The sequence below is a fragment of the Stomoxys calcitrans genome, chromosome 5 (assembly GCF_963082655.1).
Source record: "Stomoxys calcitrans chromosome 5, idStoCalc2.1, whole genome shotgun sequence".
NCBI classification, from domain to species: domain Eukaryota; kingdom Metazoa; phylum Arthropoda; class Insecta; order Diptera; family Muscidae; genus Stomoxys; species Stomoxys calcitrans.
The window spans coordinates 138,124,734-138,149,733 of NC_081556.1; the positions used below are offsets into that span (position 1 = coordinate 138,124,734).

Here is a 25,000-nt window from a genome sequence, read left to right on the forward strand (position 1 = left end):
CCTTCGTTTGCCCTCTTCAATTTGGTTCAGATCGGTTGAGATTTGGATATAGCTGCCATATAGACCGATCTCTCTATTAAAGGTTTTGGGGCCATAAAAGGAGCATTCATTTTCCGAGTTATTGCCCGAAATTTGGGACAGTGAGTTGTGTTAGGCTCTTCAAAATTTTTTTGCAACTTGGCTCAAATAGGTCCAAATTTGGATATAGCTGCCATATAGACCGATATCTCGATTTGAAGTCTTGGCCCCATAAAAGGCGCATTTTTAATCAGATTGCACTGAAATTTGACGCATTGACTTATTGTAGGCTTTTCGACATCTGTGCCGTTTATTTTGTTCTACACAATTGAACAATGGTTTGTACTTATTAGTATTTGCTCCAAATCGGAACATATTGCGATATAGCTGCTATGGTGCAAAAGGTATACATTTTTCATCGTATTTGGACGAAAAGTGGTTTACATATATTCCCGAGATGGTGCCGAAATTTGCACAAATACTTCTTATTAGTGTAGGTCGGTTGGGATTGTAAATGGGCTATATTGGTCCACGTTTTGATATAGCTGCCATATAAACCGATCTGGGATCTCGACTTCTTGAGCCGCTAGAGGGCACAATTCTTATTCGATTTGGTTGAAATCTTGCATGAGGTGTTTTATTATGACTTCCAACAACTGTGTTAAGAATAGTTCAAATCGGTCAATAACCTGATATACTTGTCATATAAACCGCCCTCTAGAGGACGCAACTATTATCCGATTTGGCTGAAATTTTGCATGAGGTGTTTTTTTATGACTTCCAATAATTGTTGTGTGTGTGGCGCAAATCGGTACTTAACTTGATGTAGCTGCCATATAAACCGATCTTGGGTCTTGATTTCTTGAGCCTCTAGAGTGCGCAATTCTTATCCGATTGGAATGAATTTTGGCACGTAGTATTTTGTTATGATATCCAACAACTGTGCCAAGTGTGGTTCAAATCGGTCCATAACCTGATATAGCTGCCATATAAACCGATCTTGGGTCTTGACTTCTTGAGCCTCTAGAGTGCGCAATTCTTATCCGATTGGAATGAATTTTGGCACGTAGTATTTTGTTATGATATCCAACAACTGTGCCAAGTATGGTTCAAATCGGTCCATAACCTGATATAGCTGTCATATAAACCGATCTTGGGTCTTGACTTCTTGAGCCTCTAGAGGGCGCAATTCTTATCCGATTGGAATGAATTTTTGCACGTAGTATTTTATTATGATATCCAACAACTGTGCCAAATATGGTTCAAATCGGTTCATAACCTGATATAGCTGCCATATAAACCGATCTGGGATTTTGACTTCTTGAGCCTCTAGAGGTCGCAATTATTATCCGATTTGCCTGAAATTTTGTACGACGGATTCTCTCATGACCATTAACATACGTGGTTATTATGGTCTGAATCGGTATATAGCCCGATACAGCTCCCATATAAATCGATCTCTCTATTTTACTGCTTGAGCTCACAAAGGGCGCAATTCTTATTCGAATTGGCTGACATTTTACACAGGTCTCCAACATATAATTTAATTGTGGTCCAAACCGGACCATATCTTGAAATCGCTCTAATGGCAGAGCAAATCTTTTCTTATATCCTTTTTTGCCTAAGAAGAGATGCCGGGAAAAGAACTCGACAAATGCGATTCATGGTGGAGGGTATATAAGATTCGGCCCGGCCGAACTTAGCACGCTTTTACTAGTTTTTTTTTTTGGTTTTTAAAGGTCCCCTTAACAAAAAAACTGCGCTCTATAGATACTCATTAAGCCTAATCGGAACTACACTAGTTAGGGGTTCAATTTGAACCATACTGGACAAGGTAGGAGTTATTGTAATTTAGACAGTTGGAAGGACGGATATTGTTTTATTCAATTTCAAGGTCGTGTTGGCCACAAATGTTTAAATCCTGTAGCGCAGGGTTGTAATCCAAATTCCAAAAAAAAATCTCTCGTGTATTACTTCAATTAAAATTCTCTTCAATATTTTTTCAATGCTCCTACTGTTGGTAAATCTAATAAACTTAAATAAATAACGAACACCCAACCATACACGTTCGCATATGGAGATGAAAGAAATTATGAACACATGTGTGCGCGCCTATTCTTTTACGTTGTTCTAGTTGTTGTTGTTACTCCCCATTATGCATGAACCCTACAAAAAGAGAAAGTGTGTGTGTGTGTGAGAGAGAGAGGGAGAGAGAGAGAGTATGGAGCACGTACAAAAATTTGCCCTAACACCACAAAGGGAAAAATTCAATTTAATTAGGTAAATTAAGTAGCAGTACTCCTCCACTCAACCACAAGGACAAAGAAGTTACCACACTGGCGTATGGCTATGGCAATGGCAATGGAGATTCTTTTAGATTTTCAATACTCACCGATCTGCCCGCAGTCGCTGTTATGCGGGCACTCTGTGAACGTGTGGCAGGTCGTCGTCTTCGATAGTTGGGAGTGCCCGCACTGTCCGGGGTATTGTTGCCCGACGGCATGTTGTATATCACGGTCTCTATGCTGCCACCGGTGGCACATATGGAAGCACTGCGCGTCTTCTTCTGCATCATGCGCATCGATGAGATATCATCGGCCATATTGTTTACGTTTTATGATGCTTTGTTTGTTGCCTTGGCTATCCCTTCTCCACGCAAGGTTATTCAATCAAGGTTTTTTTGGTTATTCTTTGTTTTATTTTGGTACTTTTGCAAAAGTTCAACAACTCTGTTTGCAAAATTTTAATTTCTTGGTTTTTTTCTTCTTTTTCCGCAAATGTATGCTGTAGACAAACTTTGTTTAGAGCATTTAGAACAGTTGTGCTGCGATTTTTATAGCCACACACTCACGCTGGGGAATCTGTAGGGAAGATATGCAAACAAAAAGGGGGGGAAAAAAGTAAATTATTTTGCATGAAGTATTAAAAGAACATTAGTGAACATATTGTCGTTTATTGTGGCACAAAAAGTCAAAAAGGTCAAATAATTTGAATAACATCTTGAAACAAATTTAGAACATTTTTTGGAAAGCAGCAAATGTTATGAGAAAATATGAAGTTTACAAGCTGCGGTAGCCAAAATTAAATGACATTTTACCTGAAGACAAAATTTCAAAAAAAAAAAAATCCTAAAGACATAGAAGGTTAAATACTTGGACATTTTTAAAAAGAGCAAATGATATGGGAAAATATGAAGTTTACAAGCTACGGTAGCCGTGCCGGTAGGCAGTCTCCACCGACCACGAGGTTGTGCATAAAATATTCGGTTGCCCAAAAAGTAATTGCGGATTTTTTAAAAGAAAGTAAATGCATTTTTAATAAAACTAAGAATGAACTTTAATCAAATATACTTTTTTACACTTTTTTTTCTAAAGCAAGCTAAAAGTAACAGCTGATAACTGACAGAAGAAAGAATGCAATTACAGAGTCACAAGCCGATGAAAAAATTTGTCAACGCCGACTATATGAAAAATCCGCAATTACTTTTTGGGCAACCCATAGAAGAATCCTTCAATGCCAAGACGAACACCCTGGCGGTATGCATTGACATCGAGGGGGCTTTTAACAATGTGTGGAGCGACACACTGATCCAATCCTTAGACCAGTACCGGGTGGACGGGATCCTTAGAGACTGGATAAACCATATGCTAAGGAACAGGTGGATAAATTGCGGGTCCCATGACATAAATATAAGAAAGAAAGTGGCACAGGGTATGCCACAGGGGGGCATTTTATCGCCACACCTTTGGGTGATCATCATAAATGACCTATTACGGATGCTGACTATAGCGGGATTTGAACCCGTCTGCTACGCAGAAGATTTTATAATATTTCTTAGGGGTAAGGATCTGGACCAGCTATGCAGAGGGGCCGAAAGGGTCTAGCAAATGGCATATAACTGGGCTAGACTCAGTGGTCTCTGTGTTAACCCAGAGAAGACTGAAATATGCCAGCTCATGAGGAAGACGAAGGTGGGCCGATTTGACGCACCACATTTCCTCAACAAAACGATTTCGATGTCTGACAAGGTCAAATACTTTTGAGCGATGTTGGATAGGAAACTGAATTGGAAGTGTCACATTCAAAAGCGTACTGAGAAGGCTCACAGATGTTGGGCACTATGTAGACGGGTCGTGGGCTCGAAATGGGGCCTGAACCCTAGGATAGTCCACTGGCTCTATACTTACTTACGCCTCAGTAGTTTGGTGGACTGTTATGCAGAAAAAATGCAACTTAAGGACCAGGTCAGAGAGCATGTTGTCTTTGTAGTCTGAGCGATGAGGGCCACGCCCACTAGGGCACTGGAGACTATGCAAGATATCCGACCCATTGACATACAGATTCAATTTGAGGCAGCCACTGCGGCTATGAAACTTAAGGCAATGGGAGCAGCTCATACCATAGCGGTATAATCAAGGAGACGATAGAAAACCTGGAAGGAAGGAAAATGGTTTCCGATCGGATAGCTTGAGGTCGAGTGTGAGGCACTGCAGCCAACGGCACAGTCTTGAACTGACGGTACCCTAGTATTGCCGTCTGGAAGATCATGTTACACGGATGGACTACACTTGATGTCGAGTGTGAGGCACTGCTGCCAACGGCACAGTCTAGAACTGACGGTACCCTAGTATTGCCGTCTGGAAGATCATATTACACGGATGGACCAAAGGTAAGAGACAGAGTGGGTCTGGGGGTCTACATAGAGAACCCAGGGACTGAGATCTGTTTTAGACTGCCTTACCATTATACGGTCCTGCACAATCCCATGACAGACGATTGTATGTACCGGATTGACCCGATGAAGTCCTTCATCGGCAAGGGCTGCCGACTCAGTGTACAACACACTGCTATAACAACAACAACGGTCCTGCAGGCGGAGATTCGGGCGATCACGGAATGCGTGAGGTGGTGTGGTGCTAACGCGAGGACGTCGAGTGTGAACACCTTTACAGGTAGTAAAATGGCCATAAGGGCCATGACAACCACAAGGTAAGGTCACGTAGAGTCTTGCAGTTAAAGAATGAGATTATCGCTTTCTCTGAGGATGGCACCATCCGCATCGTTTGGCTGCCGGGCCATAACGAAGTAAGGGGGAATGAGAAAGCAGACGATTTGGCAGTGAAGGCCTGAGGACTGCTTTCAATAAACTTGGTTAATCCGAAGCCTTTCGGATCGACGCAGTCCGAGTTAAGGGTGTGGGCGACGAATTTGCATGCAACCCTGTGGAACAGCGAAACGGTCGGTAGGACGGCGAAAATCGTATGGGGAGATCCATATCGTGAAAAGACGAGGCTATTACTGAAAAGAAGTTAGAAGGAGTGTTGAGCTGAATCTAAAACGCACTTCTCTGATGCTAGATTTATACTGACCATTTATTTTCAAATTTCCTATCACTACAATAAATGAAAATCTTAAAACTAAACTAGAACGAGATACCAACGCAGTGATATCTCCGTTTCTCCTTATCTGATATTTTACGATCCTAAGTAAACACACACATGCATTTCTTAGACTCATTATCTATTCCCTTTTTAAAAGTACACATGCAGGGTTTATACGGCTGTGCGTATTGGTTTTATGAGATAGGCGATCGTACAAATAGACCCTAAACCGCACACAGACTCGATAAGATAACAACGCGTGGGCTATGAAATGCTAATGCGTTATCTCTCATGTTCAAAATAAATGTATTTTGAACATTCTGCCGGGCGCGTAAGTCTACATAGTGGACTGACTGTATTTTTGTCTAATTATATCTTTGATTTGTCGTTCGATAATTTGTAATAGTGGACTGTAATATTAGATATATTATTTTACATAAGTTCTAAAGATCTAAAAATTTAAAGCTGATACATTTTGCCTTTGAATAAACTTCTTAATAAAACATATCGCTAATATTATTATTATGAGAATAACTAAAATAAGAGCAGCATGACCACTCATATGATGAAACTGCAAGCCCCTTAGATCGACATTTGTTTTCTGGACATCTCTAAGCTTCGTCATCACTTCATCAACTTGGCGGGTGTGATTGATAATCATTGGTCCCAAAGGAAGCATGTTAAATTCTTCAATCTGAGCTAAGTCTGCTGTGAAATTCACTCTATCTTCTACATCTCGACTAGACTGGAGGCTTAACGGCGCAGTGATTGTTGTTCCTAGGGTTCTAACGGTGCAGCCAGGTTCCACTTCCAAGACGCCTTGCAGGGGTAACTCTATTATTCGTTGTGAGCGGCTCGAGCATTGAATATGTCCCGTTGTCTGGTTGAAAACTTTAAACATCCAGCTGTTTACTAGCGCCAATTTCTTCCAAAATGAATCCGCAGCAAAGTCATCAAACTTGCAGCTTGGTTTGATGCGAGGTTTTAGAGGAGATGTCTCACAAGATTGATCGTTAGCATCTATCCAGGGCCACCCTCCATCGCAGACGTACTCTTCATCGCCAAAGGTTTGGCAATTGTTTAATTCAGACTCCGAGAACAGGTGATAAGCGTCCATTTTAAAATTATAAATGATGTAATCACTCCGAAGGACTGGTATCAATCTTCTTCCTAGTCTCTCAAACGGCACGCCAATCATCTCATGAAGTTGAGATACCTGGTCACTAAACAGAGGAATCCAGACGGACACCACTAAGCGATTCTCTATGACCGATGCCTTAGCCTTTAGCAATTTATATATGCTGCGTAGCTGATTCTCTGCTGTTCCTGGTAGCTTCAAGTGGTCTGGAATATATTCCCGAATTTTATTTATCTCCTCTTGCAGTTGTATAGGCGTAATCAAGGACGGGTTTAATTTCCCATGATTAATATCAATTAACAACGCCAGCATTTGCAGTTGAACCCTTTCGTTCTCTTCTACTATAATTTGAAGTTCCTTAACGACCATAAAGAACTTAGTTGATTCACGGTATACAAAGTATTCTTCTTTCACTGTTTCCGTGATATTGTCTACCCGGTCTACTATACTTTTGAAGTTCTGATTAACTTCATCTGTAGTCCTGCGAAGAATGTTAATTGTTGACTCCACCACTGATGTTTGCTGCTTCACCAGAAACTTCAGGTTATACTGGTTATCTAATAGATTTTTCATGTTTAGCTCCATTGCCTTTCTATCCTCTGCATCCATAGTCCCGAAAAGAATGTGTTGAAGAGATCCGATGAACTCCAGTGGCGCGCGTTTCGACCTCTTGGTTATTAGAGGAAAGAGATACTTGTTCGTTTGTTCCATGTTCAGTAGCTGGCGTTCTATTGTATTCAATATATAATTACATTGTGGTTCGAATGTTTGCAGCTTCCCACAAATCATCCTCATATCTTTCACCAAAGGATTTGCCTTCTCAATCACCCCAAAAAATGGCTCCATGTCATAATAAACAAGTAGATTCCATTTTGATGAGACAACATCCACCGATCCGACGTGGTCCAGGTAAATTATGGCAGATTCTTTAATTTCTTTCAACGAAGCTCCAATTTGTATAGGATCCGATCTAATGCAGCCAATATAGATTAAAAGTAGAGCCCAAATGTGCGACATTTTCCATCGTACCTTCTTCTCGACTCTGGTGTAGTTTACATGAGTCACATCCCGATTGTCCTGGACAGACGACACGTTCTCCAAAGGACATATCTTATTTACAGGTCTCTTCATTATATTTGAAGCTGTCTTTACCGTCACCGCTCGCACCAAGCTATCTTTACCAGGGTGAACCTGGGTAATCCTTGCCAAAGGCCATCTCGCTGGGTGCGTTTCCTCATTTTTTATAATTACCACCTGGCCTTCCTGAAGATTTTTCCTACTTGTCTTCCACTTATATCTTTGTTGCAATGTGACCAAATAATCATTGCTCCAGCTGCTCCAGAAATCCTTCTTCATTCTTTGCACCAGCTTCCATCTATCCAGACAACCAATAGCACTATCGTTGATTGACTCTGGCACCTCTATCAATGGCCGTCCAACCAAAAAATGACCAGGGGTAAGTACCTCCAAACCTTCGTCCGCTTCACTCATGCTGCACATAGGCCTTGAATTTAATATCGCCTCTATCTGAGCTAAAAGTGTGCTCATCTCCTCATACGTCATTTTGGTTTCTCCAATAATCCTTTTTAAATGATATTTCATCGATTTGACCGCAGCCTCCCACAAACCTCCGAAGTGAGGACTTGCTGGCGGGATAAAATGCCACTTAACTAAGTGGTTTTCTAAAACTTCTGCTAGATCAGCGTTCTGCCTAACGACTTTCTAAACCCCTTTTCCAGACGACCGGCTGCTCCAACGAAATTAGTGCCATTATCCGAATATATATGTGCACTTTTTCCTCTTCTTGCAAAAAACCGTTTAAGGGCTGCCATGAATGCATCGGTAGTAAGGCCACTGACCGCCTCCAAATGAATCGCTCTTGTGGTCATACAAATAAACACAGCTATGTATCCTTTAAATGACCTTTGTCCTCTACCACTTGAAAACTTCATCGAAACCGGTCCTGCATAATCGACTCCGCAGTGATAAAATGGAAATGAAACTTTGACACGATAGTCTGGAAGAATTCCCATTAGTTGCTGCGTGTTTTGTTGCCTATAACGGATGCACACCGGACAGCTTCGTATAACCTTTTTTATACAGTTTTTCACATTAATTATCCAGAATTTTCGTCTCACGGTACATTCTACTAGGCGATTTCCTCGGTGCATCGTCTTGTAATGGGTGTCTCGTATAATTAAATAGGCCAGCCGTGATTTTCGAATGATCATAGGATGTTTTTGATCTAGCTGCAAATCAGAGTACTGAAGTCGACCTCCAACTCTTAAAACCCCCTCTTCGTCTAGGTACGGGTGCAAATTAGCCAGCTTGTGTCGATGATCCATCTGTCTGTTATCTCTTAGTTTTTGTACCTCACTTGGCCATTCTATCTTCTGATGACCTTTAACGATGTATTTCTCCGCCTTTAACAACTCCTCTCTCGTTAGATATGACGGGAAGGATCGGGTTCCCTTCAGTTTTTCAACAAACCGCAAGATGTAAGAGTAAACTCTTAGAAGTCTTCCATATGATGAATACCTTTCTATCAAATCGTTCAATAAGGTAGGTGCTTCCTTGGAAGCCGTGGAAGCGCATGTCTTCAATTCTGGAGGGGTTAGAGACCATTCCGCCTCCGGCAACAGCAGCCACTGGGGACCTTCCCACCATAGCTTTGAGTCTACAAGTTTATCTGGGGACACGCCTCTTGACCCCAAGTCTGCTGGATTCTCTTTTGACTTTACATACCGCCACTGCGCCTGAGATACCAAATTTTTTATGCCGGTTACTCGTGACCTTATAAATTTATCTTTGCTCTTGTTATTTTCAATCCAAGCAAGTGTAATTGTGGAGTCACTCCAGGCATAAACTTCCGATTCGGCTTTGACCACACTAATTATTCTATTTAGCAGCCTGGCCAATAGGAAGGCTGCACACAGCTCTAATTTCGGAAGCGTCTTTTTGTTTTTAATCGGGTTTACTTTGCTTTTTGCAGCCATCAAGGAAACTCCTTTATCGGTTTTAATATAAACCACTGCTGCATAGGCCTTCTCTGATGCTAGATTTATACTGACCATTTATTTTCAAATTTCCTATCACTACAATAAATGAAAATCTTAAAACTAAACTAGAACGAGATACCAACGCAGTGATATCTCCGTTTCTCCTTATCTGATATTTTACGATCCTAAGTAAACACACACATGCATTTCTTAGACTCATTATCTATTCCCTTTTTAAAAGTACACATGCAGGGTTTATACGGCTGTGCGTATTGGTTTTATGAGATAGGCGATCGTACAAATAGACCCTAAACCGCACACAGACTCGATAAGATAACAACGCGTGGGCTATGAAATGCTAATGCGTTATCTCTCATGTTCAAAATAAATGTATTTTGAACAAGGAGGTCAGTCAAACTTGGCTAATCCAAAGCCTTTCGGGTCGACGCTGTCCGCGTGGACAATGAATGCGCATGCAAACCTGTGTAACAGTGAAACGATCGGTACGCCGGCGAAAATTCTATGAGGTGATCCGGATTGTGACAAGACGAGGGTATTACTGAAAGGAAGTTAGAAGGAGGTCAGTAAAGCTATTGGTATCATAAAGGGACACACATAGGACTACGAGCTCACTTATGTAAAATCGGTGCGGCAAGTGATAGCATGTGTAGGGCATGTGGAAAATATGATGAAACGTTGGAGCATTTCCTATGTCATTGTCTGGCTTTTGCGGCTAACAGACACCGGTACTTAGGTGGGGATACAATACCAAATATTAACTAACTTACGGGGTGTGGTATGGAAAACAGCTAAGGGCTTTTGTAAGTAGCACTGAATTAGGAATTCAGATAGATTTTTTGTCGAGGCTACTTTTTTAGTATTCAGGGCGCAGAACAAGCCGATTACTGGCTAAGGGGCGGATTACTGCGATGGGGCGGATTAATATCCGCACCTTCTTTTTAACCTTAACAAGATATGGTCCGGTTTGGACCACAATTAAATTATATGTTGGAGACCTGTGTAAAATGTCAGCCAATTCGAATAAGAATTGCGCCCTTTGGGGGCTCAAGAAGTAAAATAGAGAGATCGATTTATATGGGAGCTGTATCGGGCTATAGACCCGATACCACCACTGTGATACAGGGTATAATAGATTTGTGCATTTGTTTGCAACGCTAAGAAGGAAAAGAGCTAGACCCATTGATAAGTATACCGATCGATTCCGAATCACCTTCTGATTCGATATAGCCATGTCCGTCTGTCCCTCTGTGAGTCCATGTATTATTGTAATCAAAGTGCAGGTCGTATTTGTTGTCCAATCATCACGAAATTTTGCATACGTCTCTTTTTTGGCCCAAGAACAAAAGATATTGATTTTGATAAAAATCGGTTCAGATTTGGATATAGCTCCCATATATATGTATCGCCCGATTTGCACTTAAAGTGCCGTAGTAGCTACAATTTTCAACCGATCTGCACAATATTTCGCACGGATTGTTTTCTTACTGATCTTAACATATCTGAAAAATTTAATCAAAATCGGTTTAGATTTTGTATAGCTTCCATATATATGTATCGCCCGATTTGCACTTAAAGTGCCGTAGTAGCTACAATTTTCAACCGATCTGCACAAAATTTCGCACGGATTGTTTTGCTACTGATTCTAACATACTTGCGAAATTTCATCCAAATCGGTTCAGATTTAGATATAGCTCCCACATATATGTATCGCCTGATTTGCACTTAAATAGGCGTAGTAGCTACAATTTTGAACCGATCTGCACAAAATTTCGCACGGATTGTTTTTTTTTACTGATCTTCACATATCTGGAAAATTTCATCAAAATAGGTTCAGATTTAGATATAGCTCCCCTATATATATATCGCCCGATTTGCACTTAAAGTGCCGTAGTTAGGACAATTTTCAACCGATCTGCACAAAATTTGGCACGGATTGTTTTGTTACTGATCTTAACATATCTGATAGATTTCATCAAAATCGGTTGGGATTTGGATATAGCTCCCGTATATATGTATCGCCCGATTTACGCTTATAAGGCTGTAATAAACACAATTTGTTACTGATCTTAACATATGTGGGAGATTTCATCAACTGTTTTGCGGCCTAGAGACGAAGTCTATTGAAATTGGAAATGATCGGTTCAGTTTGGATATAGCTCCCATATATATGTTCGTCCGATTTGCAATAATAATGCAATAAAAAGGTCATTTATTAACCGATTCTCTCGAAATTTTGGCAGTAAGGATATTCTTATGGCTCTCGACATTACTGGTGAATTTCATAGAAATCGGTTTAGATTTACATATAGCTCTCATATATATATATAGCCCGATTTTCACTGCTAGAGCCATTGCAAGCGCATTAATTAACCAATCTTCCCAAAATTTCGTACAACGCCTTGCTCGACGACTACCACAATATCTGAGAAGATTGCTTGAAATCGGTTCAGATTTGGATATAGCTCCCATATATATTTTCGCCCGATTTGCAGAAATAATGCAATAAAATGGTCATTTGTTAACCGATTCTCTCGAAATTTGGTAGGACGAATTTTCTTATGACTCTCGACATTACTGGTGAATTTCATAGAAATCAGTTCAGATTTAGATATAGCTCTCATATATATATATAGCCCGATTTTCACTCCTAGAACCATTGCAAGGGCATTTATTAACCAATCTTCCCAAAATTTTGTACAACACTTTCCGCGACGACTACCACAATATCTGAGAAGATTGCTCGAAATTGGTTCAGAATTGGATATAGCTCCCACATTGTACCTATAGGGTGTAGGGTATTATACAGTCAGCATCGCCCGACTTTTGCCCTTCCTTAGTGTTTTTTTTTCTTAATTTCATTCCATGCCTCACTATAATATTATACCATTTTATTTTACATTTTAATTAAAAAATTCTCTAAGCTGCCATTACCGTGCTCGTTTCAATTCTATGCATTCCCAAGTTTAATTATCCATTTTACATAGAGATGAATGAACATTCTGCATAGAAATAACTTTTTTTCGCCCCACAAACCCATGGCCTGCGAATACATTAATTAAAGGTTTTGTGCAGAAAAAAAAAAGTTTCAATTTATTCCACTGGCACTTCAAAAATGTTAACTACTAATTCTGATACTCTTCAACTCATAATCGGCTCACTCACCCCAAAGGAATTTCCTTTCATTGGTGGCAAACAAAAACATCCCACACAGAGTCTCGAGCAAATTACACCACAGCATTGTGAATAATAGTTGGCTTTCATGTATGTTTGTGTGCTCTTCTTAATCATTTTTCTTAACCATAAATAATGCTGCGAACACAGGAATTTTCATAATTTGAGGCTCACGTAAATGATTTACTTTAATGGGGGCCATCTCTGTGCAGTGTTTGGGCTATTAAAAAATCACCATCTATTTGTAGACAGGCGGGCATAGTTTTTTTTCTTTTTGCACTGTCTCATTTTCTGTTTTGTTTTTGGTTTTATGCTTCTGGTGGTCAGTCACCACATAAACGGATCTTTTTTTGGGGGAGGCTTTAGCACACTGTCATACCAACATGTATGCTTACACATGTATGTTGCTACAGGTATGTGTATGCATGTGTATGTACATATGTTTGTCTATTTACATACAAATTTATATTCATAGGCCCACGAAAATAAATGACCCACTTTTATTTTAACAAATTTGAGATTTTTATCTTTAACGAGGCGATGCGTCTCTTGTTGGTATATTTTTGGTTGTGTGCGTTAAAATATTCAAGCTATACCTCAAACACCCTTAACCACCAGCACACTCACACTACACATGCACAGTCATGCATTCACACCAAAGTTTATCAACAGACAAATATACACTCTAGAAAATGTGCTCAATCGAAAGTGAGTACTCCGGAAAATTAAAACAGAATATGAATTTGTATTACTTCTAGAATTTCTGGATGAATAGAAGCCCAAAGCATTTTCATGCAACACTTTATCAAATATTCTCGAGACAACATATTCTCTCAGTGTATGTTCCTACATACAATATTGTTGTTGCGGGCTCTAAACAAAATTAATAAATAAATTTTGTGAGGAAAGCCTAGTGTATGGGAGAGTATATGTTGGACATTTTTTTTCTTTCTTGTTTTGGCTGAATGCATTGGGGGGATGGAGATTGACGTGATGGTGCCGTTGCTGGTGTTACAAATTCTTCGAATGCCTCAGTGGACCAAAGTCATTTGAATTTATGAAAGTTATGCAAATTATAAGTATATAAATTAATTTATGCGGAATACGATGTAGAATAGGAGGAAATTGATTAGCATACTTTAGTGTAATATTTTCTCAAACATAATTAAAGAATAATACAATATAATGCCAAAGATAAGGTGGAAAAAATAATGATGCCTAAGCATATGGTAAGGACTTTAAGGTGATACACATAATACCTTTGAAGGAGATTAAAACTAAGATGGGATTTGCAGCCATAAAGCTGAAATGGATAGCCAAATATGACATACAAAACATAAAACGAGGAAAGGGTTGTGCAAAATTTTGGTAAGATTGATCAAACAATGCGCTTGCAGAGGCTCTTGGGGTGAAAATCTGGCGATATACATATATGACAGCTATATCTAAATCCAAGCAGATTTCAATGGAATTCACCAGTAATATTGGGGGTCGTAAGAAAATCCTTCCTGCAAAATTTCGAGGGAATCGGTTAAAAAAATGAAATGATTAAAGTTCATTCTAAGTTTTATTAAAAATGCATTTACTTTCTTTTAATTTTACTTTTTATTATTACAATTACTTTTTGGGCAACCCAATATTTCTCAAAATCTGACGAACATATATATGGGAGCTATACCTAAATCTGAACCGATTTCAAGCAAACTGATACATATACTGTGGCAGTCGTCGAGGAAAGCGTTTTGCTAAATTTTGACAAGATCGGTCAATAAATGCGCTTGCTGTGACTCTAGAAGTAAAAATCGGGCGATATTTATACATGAGAGCTATATCACAATTTAACCCGATTTCTTTGGTATTCACCAATAATATTGAGAGTAGACAGAAAATCCTTCTTTCCAAATTTCGGGAGAATCGGATAAGAAATGAGCATTTTATTGTAATATTACTGCAAATCGGACGAACATATATATGGGAGATATATCAAAATATGATCCGATTTCCATGAAATTCAGTAGTAACGTCGAGAGTTAAGAGAAAATCCTTGCTGCCAAATTTCGAGAGAATCGGTTAACAAAAGACCATTTTATTGCAATATTACAGCAAATCGGACGAATATGTATATATGGGAGCTATATCAAAATCTGAGCCGATTTAAAACAAACTTCTCAGATATTGTGGTAGTCATCGAGGAAATCGTTATACGAAGTTTTGGGAAGATTGGTCAAAAAATGCGCTTGCTGTGACTCTAGAAGTAAAAATCGGGCGTTATATATATATGACAGCTATATCAAAATCTGAACCGATTTCTATGAAATTCACCAGTTATGTCGAAAGTCATATGAAAATCCTTCCTGCTAAATTTCGATAGAATCGGTTAACAAAAGACCATTTTATTGCATTATTTCTGCAAATCGGACGAACGTATATATGGGAGCTTTATCGAAATCTGAACCGATTTCAAGCTTACTTCTCAGATATTGTGGTAGTCCTCGAGGAAGGCGTTGTACACAATTTTGGGAAGATTGGTCAAAAAATGCGCTTGCAATAGCTCTAGGAGTGAAAATTGGGCGATGTATATATATGAGAGTTATATCTAAATCTGATCCGATTTCCATGAAATTCACTAGTAATGTCGAGAGTCAAAAGAAAGTTCTTTCTGCCAAATTTCGAGAAAATCGGTTAACAAATGAGCACTTTATTGCAATATTTCTCAAAACCGGACCAACATATATATGGGAGCTATATCGAAATCTGAACCGATTTCAAGCTAACTTCTCAGATACTGTGGCAGTCATCGAGGAAAACGTTTTGCAAATTTTTGGCAAGATTGGTCAAAAAATGCGCTTGCTGTGACTCTAGAAGTAAAAATCGAGCGATATATATATATATGAGAGCTATATCTGAATCTGAACCGATTTCCATGAAATCCACCGGTAATGTCGAGAGTCAAGAGAAAATTCTTCCAGCCAAATTTCGGTTGACAAATGAGCACTTTATTGAAATATTTCTCAAAATCGGACCAACATATATACGGGAGCTATATCCAAAATCTGAACCGATTTAAAACAAACTTATTAGATATTATGGTAGCCCTCAAGGAAGGCGTTGTACAAAATTTTGGGAAGATTGGTCAAAAAATGCGCTTGCGGTGACTCTAGAAGTAAATATCGGGCGATATATATATATATATATATATGAGAGCTATATCTAAATCTGAACCGATTTCTATGAAATTCACGAGTAATGTCGTGAGTCATAAGAAAATCCATCCTGCCAAAATCTCGGTGAACAAATGCCCATTTTAGTGCATTATGACTGCACATCAGATGAACATATATATGGGAGCTTTATCCAAATCTGAACCGATTTTTTCCGATTTCAATAGGCTTCGCCTCCAGGCCTAAAAACATGCCTGTATCAAATTTCAAGACGATCGGATGAAAACTGCGACCTGTACACAGACAAACAGACAGACAGACAGACAGACAGACAGACAGACGGACGGACATTGCTAAATTGAATCAGAAAGTGATTCTGAGTCGATCGGTATACTTTTCAATGGGTATACAAACAAATGCACTAACTTATAATACCTTTTACCACCGTAATGGTGTAGGGTATAACAAATAAAAAAGTGCTAATTCCGGCCGGGCCGAATCTTGGGACCCACCATCATGGATTCGGCTAAAATATAGAAGCTACATCTAGTTATAAATCGAATTGGACAGTACTAGGCAGAATTGTTGGGAGTCATAACAGAACACTATATGCAAAATTTCAGCCAAATCGGATACAAATCGCCGCTTGTAAGGTCTCAAGAAACCAAATCGGGAGATCGGTTTATATGGGAGCTATGTCATATTCTTCACCGATTTAAACCGTACTTGGCACTGTTGTTAGGAGTCATAACAGAGCGCCATGTACAAAATTTCAGCCAAATTGGATGGAAATTATGGCTTCTAGGGGCTCAGGAAGTCAAATCGGGAGATCGGTTTATATGGGAGCTATATCAGGTTATAGACAGATTTGGACAGTAATTGACTCCATTGTTCGAAGTCACAACAGAATACTATGTACAAAAGTTCAGCCAAATCGGATGAAAATTTAGGCTACCAGGGGCTCAAGAAGTCAAATCGCGAGATCGGTTTATATGGGAGCTATATCTAAATCTGAACTGATATGGCCCTTTTGAAATGCCCTACGACCGACATCGATAATAAGTATCTGTACAAAATTTCAAGTGGCTAGTTTTACGCGTGTGACCTCTATCGTGATTTCGACAGACGGACGGACATGGCTAGATCGATTTAGAACGACAAGATGGTCAATAATATATACTTTACTAGCCGAACCGGGCCCTGAATGTGGTTATCGAATTCGTGCCGTTGTAGCCTATGACGGTGAGCGCGCTTGAATCCTGGTGAGAACATCGGATAAAGCGGTGTTTATCCCCTCTTAATGTTGGCGACATTTGCGAGGTACAATGCCATGCATGGTCATTTAAAAAATTTTCCCCCAAGATGTAATGCACTGCGGCACGCCGTTCGGACTCGGCTATACAAAGGTCCCTTATGATTGAGTTTAAACTTGAGCCGGAAAGCACCCATTAATGTGTGAGAATTTGCCTCCTCTCGGTTCCTGGAGGTAATTTTCTTCCTTAAGGTATTGTTGTCATTAGGGGAGAGGTGGCACCTCAGACATTTCGACTAAAATATGGATATCATATGTGTGCTGCACTTCCGAAATCCCTTTAATTTGAGCCCCATATTGCCATGGCCGGTAAATATGAAGCGTTTGGAGGGTGTTTTTGGGGCTGGAGCGGCCACCGGTACTTTGCACTGAAAATAGATATCAAAATCGTTCTTTATGACCAACGGATATGAAGTGCAGTTTTGGGGGCGCTTTAGGGCGTACCCAAATATGGCTCCCAAATTGGATATCAAATTCGTTTTCTACTCTCAAATACCTTTCATTTGAGTCCCATATTGTCACAAGGGGGCAAATAACCCATTTGACGTCTCTTTAGGAGGAAAAGCGCCACCTAGACTTTAACGCAAATTTGAATGCCATATTCGTAATCTACTCCCTAATACCTTTCATTTGAGTACCATATAGCCATGGTCGGCTAATATGCCCCTTTTAGGGGGATTCAGGGGTGGGCGATCTCCCATTACTTGGACCTAATGTTTTAAGCCATATTTGTAATCTACTGCCCAATACTTTTCATTTGAGTCCCATATTGACATGAACTTCGAGTATATCTGTTTAGAGGAGTTGGGGTTGGGGGTGCCCTCTGAATACTTGGACCCAAATTTTAATACCATATTTGTTTTCTGGTCTCCAATACCTTTCATTTGATACCCTTATTATGTCCATCGGACCACTTTCAGATATGGGTGGCGTTTTTTGGGTAAGGAGGAGGGTCCGCCTTCACCCGATATCTAAAAATGATATAAGCCTATGTTTCCTTCCAGACAAACGTACACAATCTATGAAAATTTTAAGAAAATCGGTTCAGCTAAGTATCATTTAGTCATAATGGGTCTAATGGCGTTTTTGAGGGGTGGCATGACCCCCTATACTTCGATCTGATTTTGTATGCCAGATTCGAAATCTACTCCCGAATACCTTTCATTTGAGCCCCATATTGAAATGAACGTCCAATATGTCGATTCGAGCAGTTTTGGGATTGGGTCGGCCCGATGGATACTTAGACGCAAATTTTAATACCATATATGTAATCTTCTCTCCAGTACCCTTCATTTGATACCTATATTGTCCCGTTCGGCCCCCCTTCCGATACCGGAAAAATATATGGCCTATGTTTCCTTCCAGCCCAATCTACACAATATGCGAAAATTTCGAGATCCAAATTCGAAAGAGATCGAAATTTTCGAAATCGGTTCTACCGTTGTTCAGTCTATACGGAATAAACAAACCGAGTCCCATATATCCATGATTGGCTAATGTTCCCATTTTGGAAGTTTTTGTGGGGGTGGGGTGACCCCCTATACTTCGACATGAATTTGTATGCGAGATTCGTTATCTACTCCCGCATACTTTTCATTTGATACCCATATTGTCCTTATCGGTCCACTTTTGATTTTGGGTGGTATTTTTGGGTTAACGGTGGAGAGTCCGACTCCTTCCTTTATCAATAAATTAAAAGCCTATTTCGACTTCCTGACCAAATTCGTAATCTACTGCTGAATACCTTTCATTTGAGTCCCATATTGTCATGGCTGTCAAAAAAACCTATTTTAATGGGTTTTGGGGCTAGGTCGACCCCCCAGGTACTTGGACCTAACTTTTGTTATGAAATTCGTACTCTACTCTTGAATATCTTTCATTTGAATCCCATATTGTCCCGATTGGTCCACTTTTATCTTGCGGTAGTACTTTTGGGGTAAGGGGGAGGGTGTGCCCCCCCCCCCCCCCTCCCGATAGCAAAAAATTATGTTTCCTTCCACACCAACCTACACAACGTGTAAAAATGTCAAGGTATTCGGTTCAGCCGATTTTGGGTCTGTGTGTATATGTAAGCATCTTTGGTCTATAATTTGACGTCTTTTAAACAAAATTCTGAAATTAGTGATCCATTTTCCCATCTCTTCTATGATGGAGTGCATTATCATTTATCTTCTTCCATTTACTATGAAGTTTTCAATAAAACACACACCATGCATGCATTTTCCCTGCCTGCAGAATATAACATCGACGACCTAGAGGTATGCAATATAAAATCAAAATTTATGCACCTCAACATTGTTAAGCTTCTCTCACAGCCACAGCCACAATGTGTATGGCAAAATTATTTATGAGCACTCCAGTTTGTGGCCATAAAGGAAACGGAAGGAAGTGAAAACCCATGCACCGGAAGTTGAAGGGAAATTTTAAGCCAAAGCTGACACTTGGTCACGAATTGCTAGATAGATAGCATTCACAAACGTGCCTGCATGAATAGGTGAGGGATAAATAAAAAAAAAGTAGTAAAAGCCACCATGATTTACACACAGTATAGAAAACACATCAGTGTACGTTTCACTATCACAGCACTAGGTGAGACATATGGTAAGAAGAGCTATCCTAGCCATATTGTGAGGAGCAATTTCGAATATCAACTATCTCAAATTAGAGTTGCCATGTATGTATACTGCCAAAGAGGAATAATGAATGATGAACTCCTTACAGATATCAATAAAGGATCCTTCATTTCTTGTGAGGTTCACCCCCTTGGTGAAATAAGCTTGACTCTCTCCCCCTTTGGTTGGAACAATAAAGTAAATGAATCTTTTCATTTAAAGTAGCATATGTGAGGAATGTAAAAATATTTCGTTAGTGTTATGAGGATAAGGAAAAATAAAGGGTAGTTTAGGTTTTGCTTTTGTATGTTCAAACTCGTAAAGGCTTTAAGTTTTGTTTAAGCATATTACAGTTCTATGGGCACTAATTTGCCTTGTCATAGTGGAACCATTTGTCTTTACTTTGTAAAGTTGCAAATTAACAAGAACTCATAGAATTTTGATGACTTATTTGTTAAAAAATGACAATGCATTGTTTAGGGTGTTCTCGCACAGTGGGTTGGTAGTTTAAAGGGTTGTTTGTAATACGATAACATTTTTTGTTTAAAAATAAAATTTTGAATTAAAGGGATATAAATGTGCAAAAGATTTATGGATGGAAACTGAACTGGGTAGTTTTAGTATCCCTTTCATTTGGAAAGGGTAGTTTAAGTACCCTTTTCAAACGAAAGGGTAGTCATAATAACCTTTCAAAATGAAAATGTTGGTGTTGGTAACCTTTCTCAATGGAAAGGGTTGTTTAAGTTCCCTTTCCCAATGACAGGGGTAGTATAAGGTAGTGGAAATGCTAGTTTTAGAAACCTTTCCCAATGAAAAGGGGAGTTAAGGGTAGTGGTACTAACCCCTTCTCATTGCGAAAGGGTAGTTTTAGTAACCTTACAAATGAGAAAAGGTAGTTTTAGTACCCTTTTCATTGTGAAAAGTAAGTTCTAGTACCCACTTACATTTTAAAAGAGTAGCTTTAATACCCTTTCCATTGGAAAAGAGAAGTTTTAGTAGCCCTTCCATTGGGAAAGGGAAATTTAAGGTCCCCCTTCCATTGAAAAAGGGCAGTTCTAGTACCCTTTCGATATAGAATGGGGTAGTTCTTGTACCCCTTTCATAGGGTAGTTTTAGTACCCTTTTCATTAGGAAAGGGTAGTTTTAGTACCTTTTCCATTGAGAAAGTTTAGTTTTAGTATCCTTTGCATTAGAGAAGGAAAGTTTTAGTACCCTTTCCTTTGGAAAAGGGTAGGTTTCGTACCCTTTCCTTTGGAAAAGGAAAGTTCTATTAACTTTTCAGTTGAGAAAGGGAAGGTTTATTCATCTTTCCATAGGGAAAATGTAGTTTTATTACCTTTTCCATTAGAAGGGGTAGTTTTTTTACCCTTTCCCAAAGGAAAGTGTAGTCTTTGTACCCCATCCTAGAGGAAAGGGAAATTTAAGTATAGCTTCCGAAAGGAAAGGTTAGTTTTAGTACACTTTCCATTGGAAAAGGATAGATTTAGTTCTCTCTTCGTTGAGAAAGGGTAATTTTAAAATCCTTTTCATTGGGATACGGAATTTTTAGTACCCTTTTCTTTGAGAAAGGGTAGTTTTGGTACCCTTGAGAGAAAGGGTAATTTTAAAATCCTTTTCATTGGGACGTGGAATTTTTAGTACCCTTTTCTTTGGGAAAGGGTAGTTTTGGTACTCTTGAAAGAAAGGGTAATTTTAAAATCCTTTTCATTGGGATACGGAATTTTTAGTACCCTTTTCTTTGGGAAAGGGTAGTTTTGGTACCCTTGATAGAAAGGGTAATTTTAAAATCCTTTTCATTGGGATACGGAATTTTTAGTACCCTTTTCTTTGGGAAAGGGTAGTTTTGGTACCCTTTTCCTTGAGAAAGGGTAGTTTTATTACCTTTTCCATTAGGAAGAATAGTTTTTGTGCCCTTTTCATTGGGAAAGGGTAGTTGTAGTACCTTTTCACTTTTCATTTCATTGGGAAAAAGTAATTTAGTGCCCTTTTTATTGGAAAAGTTTAGTTTTAGTACCTTTTTTATTGGAAAAGAGTTGCTTTTGTACCCTGTTTTTGGGAAAGTGTAGTTGTTTAACACTTTTTATTTGGAAAGGGTAGTTGTTTTACCCTTATCATTGGAAAGGCGTAGCTTTAGTATCTTCTCCATTGGGAAAGAGAAGCATTAGCATCCTTTCCGTTGGGAAAGGGGTGTTTTAGTACCCTTTCAATTGGGAATGGATAACTTTAGTACCCTTTCCATTGGGAAAGGGTAGTTTTAGTACCCTTTCCATTGGGAAAGGGTAGTTTTAGTACCCTTTCCATTGGGAAAGGGTAGTTTTAATACCCTTTCCGATGGGAATGTGTAGTTATGGTACCCTTTCCATTAGGAAAGGGTAGTTGTAGTACCCTTTCCGTTGGGAAAGGGTAGATGTAGTACCCTTTCCATTGGGAAAGGGTAGTTGTGGTACCCTTTCCATTGGGAAAGGGTAGTTGTAGTACCCTTTCCATTGGGAAAGGGTAGTTGTAGTACCCTTTTCCATTGGGAAAGGTTAGTTGTAGTACCCTTTTCCATTGGGAAAGGGTAGTTTTAGTACCCTTTCCATTGGGAAAGGGTAGTTTTAGTACCCTTTCCATTGGGAAAAAGGTAGTTTTAGTACCCTTGACATTCCCAGAGGAAAGGGTAGTTTTCATACCCTTTTCATTAAGAAAAGGTAGGTTTAGTACCCTTTCTTTTACCCATTACAATGGGAAAGGGTAGTTTAAGCATCGTTTTTCAATGGAAGGGATAGCTTTCACTGGAAAGAATGGTTTTAGTTTCCGTTTTCAATGGAAAGGGAACTTTTCCATTGGGAAAGGGTAGTTTAGTACCCAGTTCATTGGGGAAGGGTAGTTTTAGAACCCTTTCCATTGGGAAAGCGTAGTTTAAGCACTTTTTTCATTGGTAAAGGTAGTTTTAGTACCGTTTCCATTGGGAAAGGGTAGTTTTAGTACCGTTTCCATTGGGAAAGGGTAGTTTTAGTACCCTTTCCATTGGGAAAGGTTAGTTTTAGTACCCTTTCCATTGGGAAATGTTAGTTTTAGTACCATTTCCATTGGGAAAGGGTAGTTTTAGTACCCTTTCCATTGGGAAAGGGTAGTTTTAGTACCATTTTCATTGGGAAATCATTTTGCCCATAATTTTTTCCAAATTTTTTTTTGTGCCCAGTTTGACCGAGATGATAATCTTTTGTGCACATTGAAATTTACTTCTGATAATTGTGAGTATTTGTTTAAAAAATTGATATGACATAACCCAATGTGCACAGTGAGATAGAATTCTCTTGAGAATGTCATTAAAAATTTGCAAAAAATTGTCATCTGCTTTTATACCCACCACCATAGGATGGGGGTATACTAATCTAGTCATTCCGTTTGTAACACCTCGAAATAATGATCTAGGACCCCATAAAGTATATACATTCTTGATGGTCTCGAAATTCTGATTCGAATCAGCCATGTCCTCGAATCAGCCATTTCCTCGAATCAGCCATGTCCGTCCGTCCGTCTGTCGAAATCACGATAGCGGTTGAACGCGTAGAGTTAGCTGCTTGAAATTTTGCACAGGTACTTAGTATTAATATAGGTCGTTGGAGATTCCTAATGGGCCAAATTGGTTCCGATTTGGATATAGCTCCCATATAAACCGATATCCCGATTTGACTTCTTAACCCCTGGAAGCCACAATTTTCATCCGATTTGGCTGAAATTTGGTACGTAGTGTTCTGTTATAACTTTCAATAACTGCGCTGAGTACGGTTCAGATCGGTCAAGAACCTGATATAGCTCCCATATAGACCGATGTCCCGATTTGAATTTATGAGCCCCTGCACATAGTATTCTGCTGTGATTTCCAACAACTTTGATAAGTACGGTTCAAATCGGTCTATAATCTGATATAGCTTCCATATAAACCGATCTCCCGATTTGACATTTGGAGCCCTTGGAAGCCGCAATTTTCATCCGATTTGTCTGAAATTTTGCACATAGTGTTCTATTTGGACTTCCAACAACTGTGCTGAGAACGGTCCAAATCGGTCAACAACCTGATATAGCTCCCATATAAACCGATCTCCCGACTTGACTTCATGAGACCATGAAAGCTGGAATTTTGGTCCGATTTGGCTGAAATTTTGCCCATAGTATTTTGTAATGACTTCCAACAACGGAGCCTAGTATGGTTCAAATCGGTCTATAATCTGATATAGCTCCCATATAAACCGATCTCCCAATTTGACTTCTTGAGCCCATGGAAGTCAACATTTTTGTCCGATTTGGCTGAAATTTGCCCGGTAGTGTTCTGTTATAACTTCCAATAACTGTGCTAAGTAAGGTCCAAATTGGTCTTTAACCTGATATAGCTCCCATATAAACCGATCTCCCGATTTGACTTCCAGAGACTATGGAAGCTGCAATTTTTGTCCAATTTGTCTAAAATTTTGCCCATAGTATTTTGTAATGACTCCCAACAACGGAGCCTAGTATGGTCCAAATCGGTCTATATTCTGATATAGCCTCCATATAAACCGATCTCCCGATTTGACTTCTTGAGCCCCTGGAAGCCGCAATTTTCATCCGATTTGGCTGAAATTTTGTACATGGTGCTCTGTTACAACTGTACCAAGTACGGTTCAAATCGGTCAAGAACATGAAATAGCTTCCATATTAACCGATTTCCCGTTTTGGTTTCTTGAGTCCTTACAAGCAGTGATTTTTATTCGATTTGGCTGAGATTTTGCATTTAGTGACTTATGACTCTCAACAATTGCTCCAAGTACGATCCAATTCGGACTATAGCTCCCATATTTTATCAGAATCCATGGTGGTGGGCTCCCAAGATTCGGCCCGGCCGAACTTAGCACGCTTTTACTTGTTAAGTTTCACATATTTTGTTACCCCGAAGAGGATGAGTTTGCAATTTTATGGCTTATTTAACAAAACCACTGTGTACTGGAGACTAATGAAATGGCAACTTACAATGCTGAGGGTAAGACGGTTTGAAGGCAAACGGCAGAAGGTTAGAAAGTTGCTTACAAGTGATGGAATATGAACAATCACTTGTTCAAGCATACTGATGCAGTCGTTGTTGTTGGTTGGTTTAGTTATTTTTGTCCATAAACAACAACAATATAACTTGGCAGAGGGAGAGAGAGAGTACTAGTGAGTGTGTGT

At 39.3% G+C, this 25,000-nt stretch overlaps 2 protein-coding genes across 4 annotated transcripts in view; both read right to left on the minus strand.

The window, feature by feature from the left end:
- Window positions 1–25,000, minus strand: part of LOC106090363 (GTP-binding protein RAD) — a 231,894-nt gene that overhangs the window by 118,740 nt on the left and 88,154 nt on the right. For all 3 annotated transcript variants that reach the window (XM_013256527.2, XM_013256526.2, XM_059369486.1), the window contains exon 3: window positions 2,411–2,879. In XM_013256527.2, coding sequence (XP_013111981.1) covers window positions 2,411–2,620 — 210 coding nt within the window. In that variant the 5' untranslated portion in view covers window positions 2,621–2,879. The remainder of the gene's footprint in view (window positions 1–2,410; window positions 2,880–25,000) is intronic.
- LOC131998003 (uncharacterized) lies at window positions 8,232–9,611 on the minus strand. Its single transcript, XM_059369955.1, has one exon. The coding sequence runs from the start codon at window positions 9,609–9,611 to the stop codon at window positions 8,232–8,234; it is 1,380 nt and encodes a 459-aa protein (XP_059225938.1).